Genomic DNA, 22,036 nt, shown 5'->3' with positions numbered 1-22,036 from the left:
CCAGCACTCGGGAGGCAGCAGGAGGCAGATTTTTGTGAGTTCGAGGCCAGCCTGGGCTACAGAGTGAGTGCCAGGACAGGCTCCAAAGCAATACAGAGAAACCCTGTCTCGAAAAGCTAAAAACAAACAAACAAAAAACACACAAAAAACAAAACTTTATTTCTGTGGCTTACTGTTAATATAATACAGCAAAATATCATTACCAAAAGACTCTGTGGCAAACAAGGTGACATGCTTGGGTAACAGAAATGTGAGCTCTCCACCCTTATCCCCAGCCCCTAATAAGCCAGACTCAGCCCTTCTGTGATAGGTTCCCACATTCTGCATGCCACTAGAGTAAGCTCCTCCCCTTCCCCCAGCATGTTCTTCCACAGGAAGGGGCTCTTCCTAAACACAGCAGTAAAACAGAACTACAGATTGCATTTCCACCTTAGCGGTTACCTTTCATTCTTACAAGCAATTGCAAAACCCTGTGGATGGAGAAAAGCAGAGTGCCTCCCGATGCGCAGTGGCATCTGCTGCCAGCGTCCAAGCTGCTGCTGTTGTCTCAAGCCCTCTCCTCTCTGAAAAGCCATGGCATTCAATATTCAGGTTTACCATTGTCTCTTTTAGGTTGCTTTCAAACTTTACATAGTAGCAACACAGACACATTCTGCATCTCTGTTTCTTCTCTGATCCTGAGATTAGTCCAGACTGGATTCAAGTATTCCTGTGAATACACCACTGATGGCATGGCCTATTACTGAATATTTAACATTATTAGCTGTTTTTTGGTTATTGAAAGTAATGCTGTCTTTAATATTCTTCTATAAGACCTTTTTAGGGAACACAATTAGAGAATTTTCTGTTTTGAATTCATTCTCCAAAGAGGTTGGGTCCACTTATAGTTGCACTGAGAATTCAGTGGCTCCTGAGATTCAACATTCCATCCATTCTGGTTAGCATCAACATTTAGGAGAGCTGATGCAGGGAGACTGTGAATCTGAGGACAGCCTGTGCTACATTTTGAAATACCATCTCGGCATCTTCTCCACTCAAAAGTAGAAACAGCATTATGGTGGTGTTAGCTTATGTCTCTAGGGTTCTCATAAGAAACGGAATCTTCCTAATTATTCACATGGGTATCCTCTCCCACAAGCTGCGTTCTACAGATTTTCCCATGGGTAGTTACTTGCATGAACTTAGAAAAGTTCTTGCTCTGAGCCCAATGGTGGTTTACATTGTCAACCTGACAGGGTCTAGAGCCACTAAGAAACAAGCTGCTAGGCATGCTTGTCAGGAAACTATTTAGATGAGGTTAGCCTCTTGGCATGCTTGTGAAGGAGTAGCTTGATAAGGTGGAGGCAGGACTCGACCCCAAATGTGAACAGACCTCTCTCTGGCTGGGTTCTATACTGAAAACAGGGCAAAAGGAACTGAACAGCACCATCCACTGCACTCTGTTCCTTACTGTGGACACAACCAGCTACCATGAACGAAAACCCCAAAACCGTGAGCGAAAATAAACCCTTCCTTGCCAAGTTGCTTTTGTCAGGGTTATTGTTATCATAGCAACAAGGAGGGTAACTCAAACAACCTGTGCTTTATGAGTGAGCCAAAGTCTTCCCCTAGCCTACGCTCATTTATTAGTTAGTTAGTTAATTAATTCATTAATTAGAGACAGGGTTTCTCTATGTAATAGCCCTAGCTGTCCTGGAACTCACCACCAGGATCTCTAATGCACAGAGATCCATCTGCCTCTCCCTCCGGAGTGCTGGATTAAAGGTATGTGCCACCATGCCCAGACTACATTTTAAAGCCTTAAAAGAAAACTAAGTTTACTCTGCTCATGGATATCAGTGTTTTCTTTCAGGTGTTTTTACCTTAGGGGCTGTACACTAAGGTCATGGGATAACCCTCTGTCCTTCTCTCGAGCTCTGCCCTTGTGTGCTGCTGTTAACCCATGCCGAACCCCCTTTTTCCAGAGGCGGGGGAAGGGCTCTGGTTTCATTCCTTCCATCAGGGCAGCCGTTCTCACCAGTGACCCTCCAGTTCCTCCCTCGAACTTGCAGCACCTCGGCTGTTCAGTCCTAACCTGCTCACGGCAAGGTTCTATTTACTACCTTGTCACAGCCATGGAAAGTCCAGTTACCTGGAGGGCTCTTCACTGAGTTTTTCTTTTTCATTTATTTTGATTTATGCATTGGGTGCTTTACCTGTGTGTATGTATTTCTGCTGTGTGCACACAGTGCCCTAGGAAGCCAGAAGAGGCCACTGGATCCCAGGAATGAAGCTAAGGAGAAGGCTGTGAGCTTTTATGTGGGTGCTGGGGGCCAAACCCCAGTCCTCTGCTAGAACAGCACATGCTCTGACCCCTGAACCACCTCTCCAGCCCCTCCTCACTCAAACCTTCAAGGGCCATTTCTGGCCTCTTGGCCTCTAATGAATCTGAAGTTCCTTTTGCCAAATCTCATTAAAACACTGGCAGGTTGCTTTATTAAGATAGCTGTGAGCTTATACATTCAAGGAGAAATAATATCTTACAGATTAGGCCTTTTTATCCATGAACACAGACAAATTCCCTGATTAAATCTTCAGTAATACTGCAGTGTGTGTGTGTGTTTCCTCACTCAAGGATAACACACAGCTTTTGAGAGATGTATCCCTAAATTTCTTATATATTTCATTACTATTTTACTTTAAAACTTAAAAAGGAAGACAAGATCTTTAGCTCAGGCTGGCCTCTGTGGCTAAAAATGACCTTGGATTTCTGACCAATCCCCACATCTCCACCCCCCCCACACACACACACCAACCGCCTCTCCCTTCCTAGTGCAGGGATTACAGGCTCAATCGGCTCTGCCTGGTTCACACAGTACTGGGGACTGAACCCAAGACTTCATGCATGTTAGGCAAACACTCCACCAATTGAGCTGTATTCCCAGACATTGGCCCCTCCTCAATCACACCTCCTGACAGTACAGGTGCACCACCTTTTTAACAATAAACTTCCTGTTAAAGTTTACATCCCTTGGTGGATCAGCCTCCCTGTCACACGCACCAAGAGCAGCATGTCCTTTGACCTTTTCTGCAGTTTTGGTGTGACCTTTGTGGCCTTTAAAACAAAACAAAAACAGCTTCCTTTCCAAGCAGTCCCTGGTAGTCCAGCTCTGTAAACCCATGCTCCTCACTGTTTCCCTGGCCTGTTCCCCACCCCTCTGGACCTTCCGATGTTGCTCTCCTGTAGCGTGGGATGTGAGGATGTTAGAAGACCCTCCACCAGCTCTGCCCTCAGTTGCATTTCTGCATCTGTGACATGTTTTCCAAGACAGCCGCAGGTTCTCCACATTCTGACGTGACCTTGCGGTACAGAGAAGGCACATGCTATGTCTTCAAGTGACTTGTCTCTTCTGGTGAGTGCTGAGATCTCCTTGGACTGGAAATGCTTCTGTATTTTGACATGACTAGGGCAAACTTTTCATTTTTCCCATTCAGTTTTAGAGATGTACTTTAAACCCAAGCTTCCTGTCTTTCTCCAAGCCTGGAAATCACCAGCCGTTTTCTGTAGCTTTTACACACTAGTTTCTCCTACACACATGCCGCGCTTCCCATCTCATCTGCAGGCATCTAAATGTTTCTTGTCTGTTCTAAGCTTTTTGAATGTGATCCAGTAACACAGATGTGACACCTTCGTTTACGTTCTCAGTCATCTGATCCTGCCCACTGTAGTCTGTGAACATTTCTGTGAGGGAGGGATTCACAGAGGCTGACAGCTCTTTGTGTGTAGGACATCAGTCAGAGGCTACTTCACACTTCAACACTCGCTCCACTTTCTCAGTCCTGTACGCCAGGTTATCATCCACAAGGATATTGGACCTCTTGCTGGATCACCATAGATGTGGCCACTAAGGTAGTGATGGCAAGGTGAGTCACCCAAGGATGTGTTACACCCATATCTCATGAGTTCCATAGGGCCTGGTAGAATTGACAGTTTCCTCTTTCACCAGTGAGACGCCCCTTACCCCCAGGTCATACTATGAGGGTTTGGGACAATGCCAGGACTCCAGAGCTCCACCCAGCTTAGAGTTCAGGAGGCTGGGGTTGGCTCCACACACTGTCCCACACTGCTCCCTGTGCTCAGCACAACAGTTCCAATCTCACTAGAGGAGTTAGCCATGTCTTCTGTTTTTCTTACTTCTCCTCTTCTATTCCAGATATGTTCAAGGCATCAACACGATGCTGCCTGCCATGACATTTTTGGCCTTGTGTTTTTCTGCTTTCACAATGTAAAAAGTAAACAGTGACTTCCCATGACCAAATATATATGAAAATGTTAATGCTGCCAAAGATGCAGAGCTTGATGACAAGGCCACTTGTGACTACTTCATGCTGCTCTGGTCTCAACATACTAAGCAGTGACTCTGAGATGCCAACAGTTCACAGTTCACACACACACACACACACACACACACACACACACACACACACACACAGAGAGAGAGAGAGAGAGAGAGAGAGAGAGAGAGAGAGAGAGAACAAACCGAGTCAAGAACAAGAGCTGGTAGTTTTGTCATTGCCATAGCATTCTGGTTTTACAGAAAAATTCAGCAATTGTGTTAGCTCCTAATGCTGCCATAACTAAAAGAACCAACAGTAACACCGGCCTCTCTGACAAGCCACCACCTCTGTAAGGATGCTAAGTACACGAGCACACAATGGGTGTTCCTTTCAACCCAACTGAGAAGTGGGAGCCTGGAGGCATTGAACACAGCAGTATGATAGTTCCTTGAAGTGTTGAACATGTACCTGAGGAGCCAGTAAAGCTGGGCAACCCTGTGAAGGAGAACTTAGTTTCCCTTTACAGGCCTCCAGTCATGAGTCGGCAGGTGAGCTACACACAGACATTAACTACACACATACTTAGAGCACGATGCTTACCTACCTTCTTTATCACCCCGGGCACTGCCCATGAGGAACCTGGACACCAGGGGTGTGCTTGACAAGGACAAACAGGTGGAAATGAAGACACTCTGAGTGGGTCTGATCCGCAGAAGGTGTCCCCACCACAAGCCAAAGGCAATCATCAGTAGTGTCATATAACAAGGTCCTTGTAAAGATATCCTCCACACCTTGAAAAGAACACACAGATTCATACACATTCCAGGGACAACAGGCCATCTCTGAACTAGAGATACAGGGTGGAGAACTGATATTTCAGGAAGGAACTCGAAGACTACACACCCAAACATAATAAACACACATCCCAGACTGCAACACACTCAGACACAGGTACCATGGACGGTCATTTCACAGTATTTCTAGAGATTGGTTATAGTCCCCTTAACCCCAACAGATACCAGATACTGCAATCCTCTGATACTCAAATCTTTTATTTTTAAATTTTATTTGTTTATTTTTATGTGTATGGGTATTCTGTCTGCATGTTTGTAGGTGCACCATATTCATGCCAGACTCCCATGGAGCCCAGAAGAGCATGTCAGGTGCCTTGAAAATGAAGCTACAGAAGGTGGTGAGCTGCCATGTGGATGCTGAGAATTGAACCTGGTCTTCTAGAAGAGCAGCCAGTGCTCTTAACCACTGAGCCATCTCTCCAGCTCAAATCTTCCTATTAAGAATGTGTAACATTTATTCCTCCCTATAGACTTTAAATCATCTCTAGATGACTTAAAAGACTCAATACGATATAAATGATATGCGGAGTTCCTGCGGGCAAGATCCTTTACCCCCAAATCTGGGCCTCTGCTAAAGAAAGAGGCCTCAGCTGGAGAGTTCCAGTTTCCAGTGAGATCCGACTGTCCTGCAAAACCTTCCCAAGTTCCAGCTCAGCCCTTGTCCTCTTCCGCCAGCTATTGCCCAGAGGTGAGTCTAGGCCCAATTGGGGCTGCCTGTCCCCTACAACCTCTTCCCCCCCCCCCACCCCTGCCCGAACTCCCTGGGTTGGCCCCTGATCCTGCTGCTCCTGTCTCTATCAAGAGCACCCTTGGAGCTCTGATACACCCCCACCCATCCCCACGGCAAGCCTACCCCCCCCCTACCCTGTGCCCTACCCTACCCACGGTCCTGCCTCTCTGGTTGAGCACAGGGACAGAGGGTGGAGCCGACAGTCCACCCTACTTTGGAGACTTCTTGGAGCAACACTGAACAAAGGAAACCTGACTATCCACGGACCACCTGTAATTTCCACCTGCTTGGTCTCTGACCCCACCTCCAGTCCTCTGCTGGAGTCCCGGGCCCCTCCCAGAGATCCGCCTATCTCTGCCGGACCACTGTGAGTACCTGCTGGCATCTTCTACTGGATCCTCATCCTTGACCCCATCCCTGGGTCCCTGTCTGCGGAGAAACCTCCTAGAGAGCTTGGACCACACAGAGCTACAGATATTGAATCTCAGACCCACATAAGCCCATCGGGGAAGGACCATAGAGAGAGGGGGAGACCCCACCTACACCTACTGGAAGAAGCTATGGGAAGAAGGCAATACAGGAGAACACCTAACAACAGAAAGACAAGCATGACATCACCAGAATCCAGGGAATCTACACCAACTGGAACAGAACACAACAAAGCAGAGGAAACAGAAGGGAACGAATTAAAAATTACCTTCATAAAAATGATAGAGGCCCTCAAAGAAGATGTGAGAAAATCCCTTAAAGAAATGGAGGAAAAAAACAAACAAAAAAGTGGAAGAAATGCACAAATTCCTTAAGGAAAGTACAGAAAGCCAAGAAAAAACAATTAAGCAGGTGAAGGAAACAGTTCAAGACTTGAAAACTGAAATAGAAAAAATAAAGGCAACGCAAACTGAAGGAATGCTGGAAATAGAAAAACTGGGCAAAAAAAAAAAAAAAAAAAAATCGGCAACTACAGACACAAGCATAATCAACAGAATTCAAGAGATGGAAGAGAGAATCTCAGGCGCAGAAGATAAACTAGAAGAAATAGATTCATTGACCAAAGAAAATCATAAATCCAACAAATCCTTAACACAAAACATCCAGGAAATGTGGGACACCATGAAAAGGCCAAACCTAAGAATAATAGGCATAGAGGAAAGTGAGGAAGTCCAGCTCAAGGTGCCGAAAACATATTCAACAAAATCATCGAGGAAAACTTTCCAAATCTGAAGAAGGACATGACCATGAGAGTACAAGAAGCATACCGAACCCCAAATAGGCTGGAACAAAGAAAAAAGACCCCTCGACATATAATAATCAAAACACCTAGCATACAGAATAAAGAAAGAATATTAAGAGCAGTGAAGGAAAAAGGCCAGGTAACATATAAAGGCAGACCTATCAAAATTATCAAAATTACACCTGACTTCTCCATGGAAACCCTCAAGGCCAGACGGTCCTGGATAGATGTTCTAAAAGTATTAAGAGAACACGGATGCCAGCCTAGGCTACTATATCCAGAAAAACTCTCAATCACTATAGATGGAGAAAACAAGATATTTAATGACAAAACCAGATTTTCCCAATACGTATCTACAAATCCAGCCCTACAGAAAGTATTGGAAGGAAAACTCCAACCTAAGGAAGGTAACTACGCCCACAAAAATGTAGGCAACAGATAATCCAACTACACCAGAAACCAAGGGTAAAGCAGAACAAATATAGTCACATTACCACTGCCAACAACAAACCTAAATCAAACAAGCATCAACAATCAATGGTCCTTACTCACCCTCAACATTAATGGTCTTAACTCACCTATAAAAAGACACAGGCTAACAGAATGGATACGAAGACAGAATCCATCCTTCTGCTGCATACAAGAAACACATCTAAGCTTCAAAGATAGACATTACCTCAGGGTAAAGGGTTGGGAAAAGATTTTCCAATCAAATGGAAATAAGAAGCAAGCAGGTGTAGCTATCCTAATATCTAACAAGTTAGACTTCAAACCAAAATTAGTCAAAAGAGATGAAGACGATCATTTCATATTCATCGCAGGAGAAATCCATCAACACAAGTCTCAGTTCTGAACATCTATGCCCCTAATACAAAGTCACCCACATTCGTAAAAGAAACACTAATAAAACTCAAAGCTCATATAAAACCTCACACACTTATAGTGGGAGACTTCAATACACCACTCTCAACACTAGGCAGGACCACAAATCAGAAACTCAACAAAGAAACAAAAGAATTAACAGAAGTTATGTCTCAACTGGGGTTAACAGACATCTATAGAACATTCCATCCAAAGACAAAAGAATATACCTTCTTCTCTGCTCCACATGGAACCTTCTCTAAAATCGATCACATACTAGGTGACATAACAAACCTCAACAGATACAAGAGAATAGGAATAGTCCCCTGTATCTTATCGGACCACCATGCTTTAAAATTGGAATTCAACAACAACACAAATAGCAGAAAACCTGCAAACTCATGGAAACTGAACAATGTGCAAGTGCACCACTCCTGGGTCAAAGAAGAAATAAAGAAAGAAATTAAGGACTTTCTCATACTCAACAAGAATGAGGATACAACATACCCGAACTGATGGGACACCTTGAAAGCAGTGCTACGAGGGAAGTTCATTGCACTAAGTGCCCATATGAAGAAAACAGAGGATAGTCACATAAGAGAATTAACAGCGCAACTGAAAGCCTTAGAACAGAGAGAAGCGAATTCACCCCGTAGGAGTAGACACCAGGAAATAATCAACTTGAGGGCTGAAATCAACAAAACAGAAACCAGGAAAACAATAAAAAAAAAAAAAAAAATCAATGCAACGAAGAGTTGGTTTTTTGAGAAAATCAACAAGATAGACAAACCTTTATCCAAATTAATGAAAAAGCACAGAGAGAGCATGCAAATTAACAAAATCAGAAATGAAAAAGGGAACATAACAACAGACGCAGAGGAAATCCAGACAATTTTCAGGTCATACTTTGAAAATCTGTATTCCACAAAAATTGAAAATTCAAAGGAAATGGACAAATTTCTGGATAACTATCAATTACGAAAATTAAATCAAGAACAGACAAACAACTTAAATAGACCTATAACCCTCAATGAAATAGAAGCAGTCATCGAAAACCTTCCAACCAAAAAAAGTCCAGGGCCAGATGGATTCAATGCAGAATTCTACCAGACATTCAAGGAAGAGCTAACACCAATACTCCTCAAACTGTTCCACAAGATAGAAACAGAAGGTTCATTGCCAAACTCTTTTTATGAGGCCACAATAACCTTGGTACCCAAGCCTCACGAAGACACAACTAAGAAAGAAAACTACAGACCAATATCCCTGATGAACATCGATGCAAAAATACTCAATAAAATACTGGCAAACCGAATTCAAGAATACATCAGAGAAATCATCCACCATGACCAAGTAGGCTTCATCCCTGGAATGCAGGGATGGTTTAACATACGAAAATCTATCAACGTGATCCACCATATAAACAAACAGAAAAAGAAAAACCATATGATTATCTCCCTAGATGCGGAAAAAGCCTTCAACAAAATTCAACACCCTTTCATGATAAAGGTTTTGGAGAGGTCAGGGATAACAGGAACATACCTAAACATAATAAGAGCAATATACAGCAAACCAACTGCCAACATCAAACTGAATGGAGAGAAACTTAAGCCAATTCCTCTAAAATCAGGAACAAGACAAGGCTGCCCTCTCTCTCCATATCTCTTCAATATCGTACTAGAAGTTCTAGCTAATGCTATAAAACAACAAAAGGAGATCAAGGGGATCCAAATTGGAAAGGAAGAAGTCAAACTGTCTCTATTTGCAGATGATATGATAGTTTACATAAGTGACCTGATAAACGCTACCAGGGAACTCCTACAGCTGATAAACACCTTCAGCAAACTAGCAGGATACAAGATAAACTCAAAAAAATCAGTAGCCCTACTTTTTTCAGATGACAAAGAGACAGAGAAAGAAATCAGAGAAACATTACCCTTTACAATAGCCACAAGCAACATAAAATATCTTGGTGTAACGCTTACCAAACAAGTAAAAGACCTATTTAATAAGAACTTTGTGGCTCTAAAGAAAGAAATTAAAGAAGATACCAGAAAATGGAAAGATCTCCCATGCTCTTGGATAGGTAGGATAAACATAGTAAAAATGGCAATCTTGCCAAAAGCAATCTACAGATTCAATGCAATCCCCATTAAAATCCCACCACAATTCTTCACCGACCTTGAAAGGATAATAATCAACTTTATATGGAAAAACAAAAGACCCAGGATAGCCAAAACAACCCTATACAATAAAAAAAAAAAAACTTCAGGAGGCATCACCATTCCTGACTTTAAGCTCTACTACAGAGCTATAGTTCTGAAAACAGTCTGGTATTGGCATAAAAATAGACAGGTAGACCAATGGAATTGAATTGAAAATCCTGATATTAACCCACATACCTGTAGTGAGATAATTCTTCTGTAGCACTGACCACGCCCATTGGGGGTGGGGCGATGGGTGGAGGTGACCTGAGGAAGGAGGTCGGAGGGGGCCAGGAAGGCGCTCTCTCTTTCTGGTGTGACAGGAGAGGATCGGGTTGAATTTCCTGGTGTTCATCTGTCTAGGTTGTAAGTTATTTCTCCCTGAATAAACACTATTCGGCCTATTTGTTTATCCTGATCCTTATTTACCGCAATACATACCTATGAACACCTGATTTTCGACAAAACAGCTAAAATTATACAATGGGGCGAAGACAGCATCTTCAACAAATGGTGCTGGCACAATTGGATGAGGGTGTGTAGAAGACTGAAGATAGAGCCATGTCTGTCGCCATGCACAAAACTCAAGTCCAAATGGTTCAAAGACCTCAACATCAATCCAGCCACATTGAACCTCTTAGAAGAGAAAGTAGGAGGTACCCTTGAACAAATTGGTATAGGAGACCGCTTCCTGAACATAACTCCAGGGGCACAGACACTGAGAGAAACAATTAATAAATGGGACCTCTTCAAACGTAGAAGCTTCTGTAAGGCAAAGGACACAGTGGACAAGACCAAATGGCAGCCCACAGACTGGGAAAAGATTTTCACCAATCTTATATCTGACAAAGGGATGATCTCCAAAATATACAAAGAACTCAAGAAACTAGTCAACAAAACACCAAATAACCCTATTAAAAAATGGGGTACAGAACTAAAGAAAGAATTCTCAATAGAGGAAATCAAAAAGGCTGAAAGACACTTAAGAAAATGCTCCACATCCTTAGCTATCAGGGAAATGCAAACAAAACAACTTTGAGATACCATCTTATCCCTGCCAGAATGGCTAAAATTAGAAACACCAATGATGACTTATGTTGGAGAGGATGTGGAGAAAGGGGAACACTCCTCCACTGCTGGTGGGAGTGCAAACTCATACAGTCATTTTGGAGATCAGTATGGCGGTTCCTCAGGAAAATGGGAATTAGTTTACCACAGGACCCGGCAATCCCCCTCTTAGGCATATACCCAAAGGATTTACATCCATGCAACAAAGACATCTGTTCAACTATGTTCATAGCAGCACTATTTGTAATAGCAAGAACCTGGAAGCAACCTAGATGCCCCTCAATTGAAGAATGGTTAATGAAGATGTGGCACATCTACACAATGGAATACTACTCTGCAGAAAAAAAAATAATGGTATCTTGAAATTCGCAGGCAAGTGGATGGCACTTGAAGAAACCATCCTGAATGAGGTAACCCAGTCATAAAAAGAGGAACACAGTATGTACTCACTCATATATGGATTTTAGACCTAGATCAAAGCATCACCAGCCTTAAATTCACACCAGCAGAGGAACTAGGATACAAGGTGTATTCTAAGAGATTCATATAAAGTCCCTCACAGAACTGGGAAGGGACAAGTCAGGTGAAGTGGGGGGGGGGCAGCGAATGGAGAGAGAAGTAGGAGAAAATGAGGGGGAAGAAAGGAAAACATGTGTGACCAGCAAGATTGAGCCTGGTTAGGAATAGAAGACAGGAAAGAGAGACAGAGACAGAGAGAGAGAGAGAGAGAGAGAGAGAGAGAGAGAGAGAACATAAAAGAGGGAGCCAATATTGGTTTGAAGATAAAATTGAACACAAAGAACGGTCTAGAGAACTACAAGACTGCTCCCAACTAACAATTTGAGCTTCCGTGGAAAGGCTATCATAAATGCCCTTCCCGGAGAGTGAGATCAACAACTAACTTATCCATGGAGCCCTCAACTAATGCCTGTTGGAAACAGGATCAAACACCCATATATAAACACTGAGTCGAACTAGAACCCAGATGCAGATGGAGAGGACAAGACCAGGCGGCAGAAACACATAGAGACAGCTTACCTGAACAAGGAGGAGCTAATGGCCACTAGACTGAGAGCTGGGAAGCCAGCATGGGACTGACTCAGGGCCCCTGAATATGGGTCTCAGCCAGAAGGACTGAGCAGTCTAAGGGACCTCAGACAGTGGAGCCAGGATGTATCCCTGGTGCACAAAAGGACTTTGCAAACACATCCCCCGTGGAGGGATAACTGCCTTAATCTAGAGACAGGAGAAAAGCCCTAGTCCCTACTTCACATGACCTGTCAGATCTACATGACCCTAACTGGATGGCATTCCCCTACATATGGAATTGTGATGGGGGGATGGGAGGGGAGGGTGGTTAGGGTGCATGTGACAGGGCAGAGAGGGTAAAAGGGAGGGAAGGAGAGAGGAAGGGAGGGAAGGAGGGAGGGAAGGAGAGGGAACTGGGATCGACATGTAAAATAATAAATTAAATTAAAAAAAATGCTTTGACTCCAAAATTTAAGTTCAAGGACAAGTTACTGGGGAAAAGGATTTCTATTTTTGTTTCCACAGAAAATGAAAAGCTGTGGATTCCTTCCAGACTAATGTGGTTTGATCAAGCCAGACCGCCTGAAACAGAGTACCAGGTGATCCTACATTCAAAACAGCTGGACAAAGCAGCCCTACAGACTACAGCCAGGATTTCTGAATCTTCTTCAAATCCCCCATGACAGCGCCCCTTACAAGCAGGAAGTAGTTTGGAAAGAACGACGCCCAAATTCCCAAATATTGTCTATAAATGTTTGTTTTCATTTAAATGGACTTTGTTATATAAAATAAATTAAAAAATTAAAAAAATAAACTAAAAACCCTAATGTAAAAAAAAAACAATATAAATGATATGCAAGTGCTTATATAGTATTAATTAGGGATTTAATGACAAAATAAGTCTGTTGAATATTCAGTACAGAAATAATCTGTTTCTAAATATGTTCATTTTTGCAGTTGGCTGAATACATGGGTGAAGAAACCACAACTGGGAAAACTGACTATGGGTCATCTATGTTCATGACTTCTCTGTCTCCTCCAGTGTGTATATAGACATGTTTGTTTGTTTTTTAGAGACAGGCTTTCTCTGTGTAGCCCTGGAACTCACTCTGTATACCAGGCTGGCCTTGAACTCACAAAGATCCTCCTGCTTCTTTGGAGGAGCTGTAAGGCGGGGCCAACAGAGGCTTTATACAGAGCTAGCCTCCTATGGCTTTCCTTCAAATGCTTTGCAGCCTATTATCTCCCTATCTCTGCTCTACTCCTGGGGTAACAATTTCATTCTTCTGGAACTGGGAAGGTGGGGAGATACTCCTAAGATTTCCGACTGCAGTCAAGTGAGCACTCACCTGACCTCCCACAATGCACAGCACCAACTTGCTGGGCTGACTCAGAAATAAAGGTCTCTGAGATTTCCAAACAAGCCCACATATAGATCATGTGATTACCACAGAGGCCAATGCCAAATGACTAGGTCTAAGAGCTGCTTGGTCTCCTTTGCTGTGTAGCTCAAATAGACTCATGGATAGAGATGGACAGTCACACACAGGCTGGTCCTGGATGCTCAGAGTCCTTTCTCTCCAGTCCTATACTTGACAGTCATGATAGTATTCTGAGATAACTCACTCCATAACACTCCTGCCACAAACAGTAGGAATGTCCTGGGCTGCATCTCATGTAGCCCCTTAGGAAGCCAACTCAGCAGTTCAGGCTCATAAATTTGGGGTAGTTATTTCTTCGAGCAAAGTTGGCACTTCTTTTTAAACAGTCTTACCCACCCTCAGATTGCTTCTGTCAATCACTAGCCATGAACTCAGGTAACAGACTCTTCAGCTTGAGTTTCCATATCTAGAGGGAGGAACAATGAGACTGATCTCTCAGACAGAAGGACTCTGGGGTCCTGTCAAGAGTAGATTATCCCTAGCAATTCTCCAGCATTTGGGAGGTTGGGGGGGGGGGCAATACAGCTCATAGACTCAGGTACAAGTGAGTTCAGTCAGAAGTTCCCAGTCAGCATGAGATCCAGAATGTATTTGAATGCAGACCATGTGGGCTTTATCCCCAGGTGACTTCTGCAAAAAAGAATTAGGAAGCTAATACTGGCAAACTTCCCACAATAGTTCTAATCCCTAAACAACTGGGTACCAGCCCCACAGGATATTTTAGGATTCTGTTTCTTCCTTCTCAGGGCATATTCTTCCAAAACCCTAAAGTCAAGCAACAAGGCAGGGCATGATGCACATACCCACAGTTGCTAAGGGGCTGAGCACCACCGGTACAGTAAGAACCTACTAGAAGAGCAGAAGAAAGACAGAAGAAGAAAACTACTCTGCCTCTCCATGAGTCATCATTTATTCAGCAAGAGATAGAAGCTGATGAACGTAAGATTAACACACACACACACACACACACACACACACACACAAATGGTCCAAAGACAGGTATAGTAGCACATGCCTCTAACCCCAGCACCAGGGAGGTTGAGGTAGGAAGAGCTCAAAGCCAGTCTTAACTACAGAGTTAGACCCTGTCTCAGAACAAAGAGAACAATCGATTTCAAAGCAGGATGTCGAGGAAGGTCCTGGCAGGTTCAAGAAACCAGCAGTCAGCAGGGATGGGCACTCATGGTAGGAAGACTGCATTCTCTGACATTCTGGGAAGCTCTTCCAGATTCCAGGAACGTTAGCTGTTTCTAATCAGCCCTTCTGAGGACTCAAGAGTCCTGAGAGAGCACCCCGCAATTACTACTGTTTTTTTGGAAAACACTATCAGATGTTTTCTACCAAACATAAGCCCCTACATGGAAGAGACATACTGGTGAGAAATGCTCACTCTCCCTACTTTAGGCTGTCCTAAAGCCCCTGTCATTTGTGGCTTCATGAGAAGGTAGGGAAGGTGAAAATGTCCTCTCTACTGTGGTTTGCTGCATCCAAAACCAGGAACTGCAACTGTAGTAACAAGCTGTATCTTGACAAAGAAGCTGTGGAGCCAAGGTGCATGTCTAGGTCCAGGGCTCCGGGAACAGGGGAGAGGAGAGCTGCATAGGGCCATTCACTGAAGGCAAATCAGAACTCAAGAAAACGCAGGTCTCTGTCCAACATTCTTCTCCTTCATCAGGTGCACCCTCTGCTTAAGCCCTTCTTCCTTCAGGCTCTCCCCATGTCTGGATCACAAGGGCAAAAGCCCCCAGATATCACTAATCAGAACTAGAAATACTTACAATTAACTATGATATTAGCAATGTGTCACAGAATGTCATTTCACCATCAACCCTTGAACACTACAGAAAAAAGTTTAATTATGAAAACCAGGAGAAACATTAACAAAATTCTACTATACAGATGATGTCCCAAACTGAAATCCAAGAAGCGTCAGAGCCCTGCTGAAGATTTTGTTGCTCATTACAGAGAAATGGAATTTTACCTGCCTTGCTTTCTATGAATCACTGTTTGCATTGAATGTCTCTAGTTATAATATCCCAAACTGTGCTTGGAAACAGAGGTCACACGTTTCCATGAGGCATGCCCAAGATGGCACCTGTGATAGCTGGTCCTGACTTACTCTAACAAAGCAGGGCACCCCAGAAATCCCATCTACCCAAGCTTATTCCCTCCCTACCCATCTTCTTCAAGAGAATGCATAGGAAAAATGATGCTGTTTTTTGTTTAGAACCTAAAAGAATGATTAATTTTTTTGAATTTTGAGTTTAGAAATTAACACATATGACTTATGATGTAAGAAGCACGTGAAGAGACCAAAGTCCCTGGAAGGTGACACTAACACAGTTCAGAACTCCTCAAGAAGAAGCATATCTTGAGATGTCAGTCTCAAGCAGTGAGATCAGGGATTAACAGGGCCTGCAGTAAAGTGGTGGCACACATTTATAATTCCAGTACATGGGAAGCAGAGACAGAAGGATTGTCACAATGCCAAGGCTACCCTGGGCTACATAGTGAATATCAGATTCTATCAAGAGACTGTAGGGGAGTCTCAACCAACAACAACAAAAATTCAACATACTTTCATAGTGCTAGAAGGTGCTATGCAAGCTACTGGGAGAGCAGATAAATTGTTAATCATAAACGACTGTGAATCACGCAAACCACAATAACCACTGGCTTGGCAAGACATGCCCAGGTGCAATGTGATATAAACATGATGGAGGTAACCAGCCACCTTCTGATGGGACTCAAGCCCCATCCCAGAAGATGCAACCCAAACCTGGCACCATTACTGAGCCAAGAACCTGTGGCTAGACAGAACATAGGCTATGGGGGAGAACCTACTACTGTTACTCTGTTGAGTGAACACAGCATTAAACTGACTCCTAATGACATCACCTGAGCAGCTTCCGTGACCATGGCTATTCCCTATTGTCTCCTTATGTGTGCTTGCCTCTCTATAATGCTATTATCAAGTAATGTGCTCCAAACCCCCCCCCCCACTGCATTAGGTATGACTATCTGCAGCTCAGGCTAGAATCCTCCCACTTTGGCCTACCAAATAGCTAGGATTACAGGTTCATACTGCTGTACACAGTTTCATTTCTTTCTTTCTTCTAAAGGCTTGTTTATTTTTAATTATGTGTGTCTGCATGTGGGTATGTGCACATGGGTGCACCTGCACTCTATGCTGGATCCTCCTACAGGTGATTCCAAGTCCATGAGCCATCTGATGTAGGTGCTGGGCACTGAATGCAGGTCTTCTGCAAGGGCAGAAGAGCTTTAACCACTGAGCAATCTCACCAGCCCCTCAATTCTGCTTAAGGTTAATGTTATAACAGACGCTTTCCTTTGTTTCTGTCCTTTAGTGGTTTAGTGGCTACATCACATTCCATCAGGCAGTTACTGCTCAGCCATTGGTTACTCAGATTATTTACAACTGATTTGTGGTGAGGTACCATAGCCTGCCTATATAGGTCAGAGGACAACTTGAAGACTAATCTTCTCCTTCCACAATGTGGGTCCTGGCACTCTAACTGATGGTCAGGATTGGTGGCAAGCACCTTTCACATGCTGCACTGTCTCAGCAGCCCCCAACAGTACTGTTTTGTTTAGCTTTTCATGTTGTTTTGAAAGAGGGTCTCACTGTGCAGTCCTGACTGCTCTGAAACTTACTAAGCAGAGCAGGCTAGTCTTGAACTCACAGAGATCTACCTGTTCCTGCCTCCTGAGTGTTGGGATTAAAGGCATGCACCACCACACCTCCAACATTTGTTGAACTTGTTACTTGCTATGAGGAGTTAAAACTCCTTTGTTGGTAAAGTTGTATGCATATGGGTGTACAAGTTAGGGGGAGGGGAGGCAGTGCATGCATTTGTGCAGGTGAACACCCCATATAAGCACTGACCAGAGGAAAAACTCAGGTGTCATTCCTTGTACTATCTGTACACTTTTGGAGACAGGGTCTGTCTCTGGCCTGGAGGCTGCCAATTACAGTAGAGTATCTGGTCAGCAAGTCCAAGGACCCTCACTTTCCATGCACCATGCCCAGCTTCCGAGAGTATTAGATTTTATCCCCCAATACCTTCAATCTTTAAGAAGTTACTTCTCTCATTTTTTGAGGTAAAAGAAAAATCTCTAATTCATATTCTATCTTAAGAACTTTATTCTAGACAAATACAATGAATATTCAATATCTATCATATTTTACCCTCAGTTTCACATTTTCTTAGAGGGACCCATAAAAACCACTTACTAAGTTTTAACTTTTTCAAATTCATTTTCTAAAAAAAAAATCAAATTAAAATTTACTTCTTCTTAAATAAAATTTATTTTAATTATTATTTTTAATAAATTACTTTAAAATACAAACAAAAACCACTTAATATCCAAGTGGATGTTCTGTGAGTTAAAAAAAAAAAAAGTGAGTAGAGCAAGTTGCTCCCAGGCAATGGCAGAGGGGTTGGGTCCTTACCTTTCTCAGCTTCTCTGGAGAAAACTCTAGGCCAACAAGAAATAGGGTGAAGAAGACCCCAAATTCCCCCAGGGTCTCCACCTGCACAATGGACTGAAAAAGAGGGGAGCTTATTATTGAATGCTTTATTTACTTAGCATGCATTGATAAAGAACACATTCGGATATATAGAGGCACAGTCCCTAGCCCTTCACCCCCCCCCCCACCGCAAGAAAACTATGTTTTAAAAAAAAATAAACAAATTCTGTGACTTTCCCTTATATCTGAGGTCTTTTTGAGTTCCTAACTGTGCACATATATGTGTGCACACACACACGCATACACACATACACACACATATACTCACACAGTCTCTCTCTCTCTCTCTCTCTCTCTCTTGACTTGCCAGAGGAATATTTATTTTCATTACAGTTTCTATTGAGAAGCAGCTGTGAGGGTTCACTGAGTTCACTGACTTTCAAATACGTGGCCACTTTTGTCTTCGATACTCCTTTCCTCACGCCCACCACCTGCACCCACCACCCCATTCCCCACCCCTCCTATCCTCCCATCACCTCGTGGACAAGGAAAAGGAACCAAAGCTGTACTTAAGACCAATTCACACTGACTTCTTGTATATGAGCATGTCTAAGTAGGCAAGTTTTTCTCATGAGGTGAACTTTCACATTTGGCCACATCCCACAGGTTTTGTTATATAAGGTTTAATATGTATGTATGTATCTTTATGTAAACATATGAATATATATATATATATATATATATATATATATTTGTCATTTGGCTTTAATACTGTCTTATTAAATGAAAAGAATCAGGACAATATATTTAGGCTTTAATTTTTAAAAGTGTTCATGTGGTTGGTATGGTATTCCTGAATCCCTGTGCTATACCAAACCCAGCATGAACTAAGTTTGCAGTGTCCTGCTCTGCTTATCTGCACCTTTCACCTTCAACCTTTCTTACTGCTCTACTTTTACCATGTACTTTTGTTCGGATACCGCTGTTAATCAAGTCTACCTTTCAACATGGGAACTTGTTCCACTTACTGTTATGCCAGATGTTGTTATTTCCTTGACACCGTCTTGTTTTTATGCTTCCTTACTTTACTTCTATTTTCCTTTTATTTCTCTTCCCTTTTCTTGGTCAGACCATCGCTATGATGCCAAAACAATATACTTAAATGTCCATTTCTCAACTTGGTAATGAAAGCCTATCAAATTCCTATAGGAAAAGGTTATTATTTTGGTCCTACTGAACACATCCCACTTTTAGCTAGGATGCTCTTGGATCTTTACTCCCAGTCACATCCCCTTCTCGTGGTATAGCTGATGGAGTGCCCCCAGTACTCAGGGGTTGTATGGCCCAGTCACTCTGACCTAACAGCCATCTCTGCTCCTGAGTGCCTGCTTTTAGCCTGGACACTCTAGAAGGGCAAGGGATGAGGCAAAGGGATTGTCTCCTTAATATTATCATACTGTCCTAAGTCATGGAAAGATCTGTGCAGGATATGAACCTGGAGCATGGCTCACTGCTGTGAAGCCTTTGAGACCCTCCCCGGATGGAGGGCTGCCTCCGTATCAGGTTGACTTCTTCCTGGAAGGCACCAGGCCTGGAGCCTGAGCAGGCTAGGCAGACAGCCCTTTTTCTGGCCAAAGATCCTTTGCTGTTAAGATCAAGCTCCTGTGGTTGTCAAACTTCAGCCCTGGGAAGTCACTGAGCTCCTCCAACCTGGTTGAAGAGCTGTAGACCTGAGCACCCTACAGTCCCCTGCGCACAACTTCCTTCCATTCCCTTAGGGTCTCAGTGACAAGAGGATCATTCTGAGCCTGGTCCTGAGCTCTCTTTGGTTGTTCCCTCATGCTAAACTCATAGCACCCTCTCTGATCATCCTCTTCCCACTGTCTGCCCTAGTATACGTAAGGGACGTACTCAGAAATGCCCAGGAACACTTTCTCTCCTGCCGGAAGTGTGTTTATTTCCATATGACAGGGACTATCACCCTGTCCCACACATGAAGCCTTGAGCTCTACTGCCTCTTGAGACTGGGACTCAGTCAGCTCCCCAAACCATGGAAGCTGCATACCATTACACTGAGACCAACATTTCCTGTTGATTTATTGTCAGAATGTTGGTCTGGACAATCCAGGCCATCACATCAGCAGAATTTTTAATATTAATATAATTTAAAGAGACAGACAGCCTGTCATCAAGTTACCTTGCATTAAGAAACGCATGGGCTAAAGAATGCATCAAGGACATCTTTGCCTGGTACCTTCACTGACTCAAGCGTAGGTCTTGAGTCTTTGTTCATATTTCTTTTGTATCTTGTTAGATACTAAAAGAGAATTATTCTCACCTTAATACTGTTCAGTCCTGAAGGCCCCAGAAGCACACCACAAATTATATACCCAAACATCGTAGGCAATCCTATTGTTGTACACAGCCAGCCACAAGGTAAGGATAGCATTCCTATGGTCACAATGTCCTAACACAGAAAGAAAAAATGATAAACACGTGGTTGACTGTGAGGGTGAAACTTGACAACGGCCTCAATTTCATCTCATCTCATGAGAATAAAAAGCCTGCGATCAAAGTCAGAGGGAGAATTCTCACTACTGCTATATCTCACACAGAAGTTGAGGACCGTGTTCTAAGAGATGAAGTTCAATTCTGAAAAAGGTTTGTCTGTTTGTTTAACCTCTCTAAAAAACATTCTATGACCCCTGAATATATGAATTCCATTGAGTGTTCTGGTCCCAGGGTCCTAAGAGATCACGTGTTAATTTGTGATACCTTCACTGTTGGATTTCTCACCATCCAATAACTGATACAGTAAGATCCAGCATGATGCTGAAACCCCAAGGTGAGTGAGACTTGGGACAGGGTATTTATCCAGCCTCCAGCATTTCACAGAAATTCTTTATTCATCACAAAAGGAGGGGAAGAAAACTTTTCAGAGGAACCCCGATCTCCATGGAGGGTACTGATGGTCTCAGCTGTGAAATCAGCTCTGTAGACCTATTCTGGTCATAACCATGGACAGCAGCACCTGCCATGAGCATGGTTCTCAGTAAGAATTAGCACCCGGGTGGAGCCCTTGGGCATCCTGGCTTCTCTACCCATCCAGAGAGGCTGTTTAAAATTCAAAAGTAGTGCTGTCTGCCTGTAATCCCAGCACTCAGGAGGCTAAGGCAGGAGAACTGCCGAGAATCTGAGGCCAAACTATACCAAACAGTGAGCTCCAGGCCAGCCCAGGCTTCACTGTAACAGCCGATCTCAAAAAATTAAAGTGAGACAAGGCAGGCTTCTGAAAGAACAGATGTGAGTGTTCCAGTGGGGCCTGTGACAGCAAGAAGGGTGGCATCTGGTCTGAGGCAGGAGACAGCTCGACCTCGCTGGCCAGCCCAGGCTGCTGACTACGGCTTGCCTTTATGAAGTGGTGGTCTGCGCGGGGGATAGTCGAATCTCGGGGCTTGGTGAGAATATACTGGTTATTCTGGGAGTCGATAAGCATGCTGAGGCCCAGGCCATCCTCCACTTCCCGCTTTGTGATATTCTGCTTGGAACTGGCCTCCTCTTCCTCCACTCTCAGAACTGCTTCAAAGTTGACTCCTTTGACCTGGGAGCATGACCAAGTATTATACAATTAGAATTAAATGTTTTCACACCAACAACTACAGAGTAAAGGCTGAAAGAAAAACCAAAACGTTTTAGTGTCCTGTGACAAAAACATCACTAGGTCTGGAGCCAGGGTCTATGATCCCAGCTCATGACCGTAAGGCACAAGGATCCCAAGTTCAAGACCCACCTGGAATCTAGAGTGAAC

The 22,036-nt window shown here is 43.4% G+C and overlaps 1 protein-coding gene across 1 annotated transcript in view; it reads right to left on the bottom strand.

The window, feature by feature from the left end:
* Tmco3 (transmembrane and coiled-coil domains 3) overlaps positions 1-22,036 on the bottom strand; it is a 42,377-nt gene that overhangs the window by 12,014 nt on the left and 8,327 nt on the right. The window contains exons 4-7 of the mRNA XM_051182041.1: positions 21,638-21,829; positions 20,567-20,695; positions 18,211-18,303; positions 4,922-5,108 (exon numbers count right to left, since the gene is read on the bottom strand). Of these exons, the coding sequence (XP_051037998.1) occupies positions 4,922-5,108; positions 18,211-18,303; positions 20,567-20,695; positions 21,638-21,829 (601 nt within the window). The remainder of the gene's footprint in view (positions 1-4,921; positions 5,109-18,210; positions 18,304-20,566; positions 20,696-21,637; positions 21,830-22,036) is intronic.

This window comes from Phodopus roborovskii, unplaced genomic scaffold, assembly GCF_943737965.1.
Source record: "Phodopus roborovskii unplaced genomic scaffold, PHOROB, whole genome shotgun sequence".
NCBI lineage: Eukaryota > Metazoa > Chordata > Mammalia > Rodentia > Cricetidae > Phodopus > Phodopus roborovskii.
The sequence above is the reverse complement of the archived record's forward strand: the minus strand, read 5'-3'. Positions and strand labels throughout refer to the sequence as shown.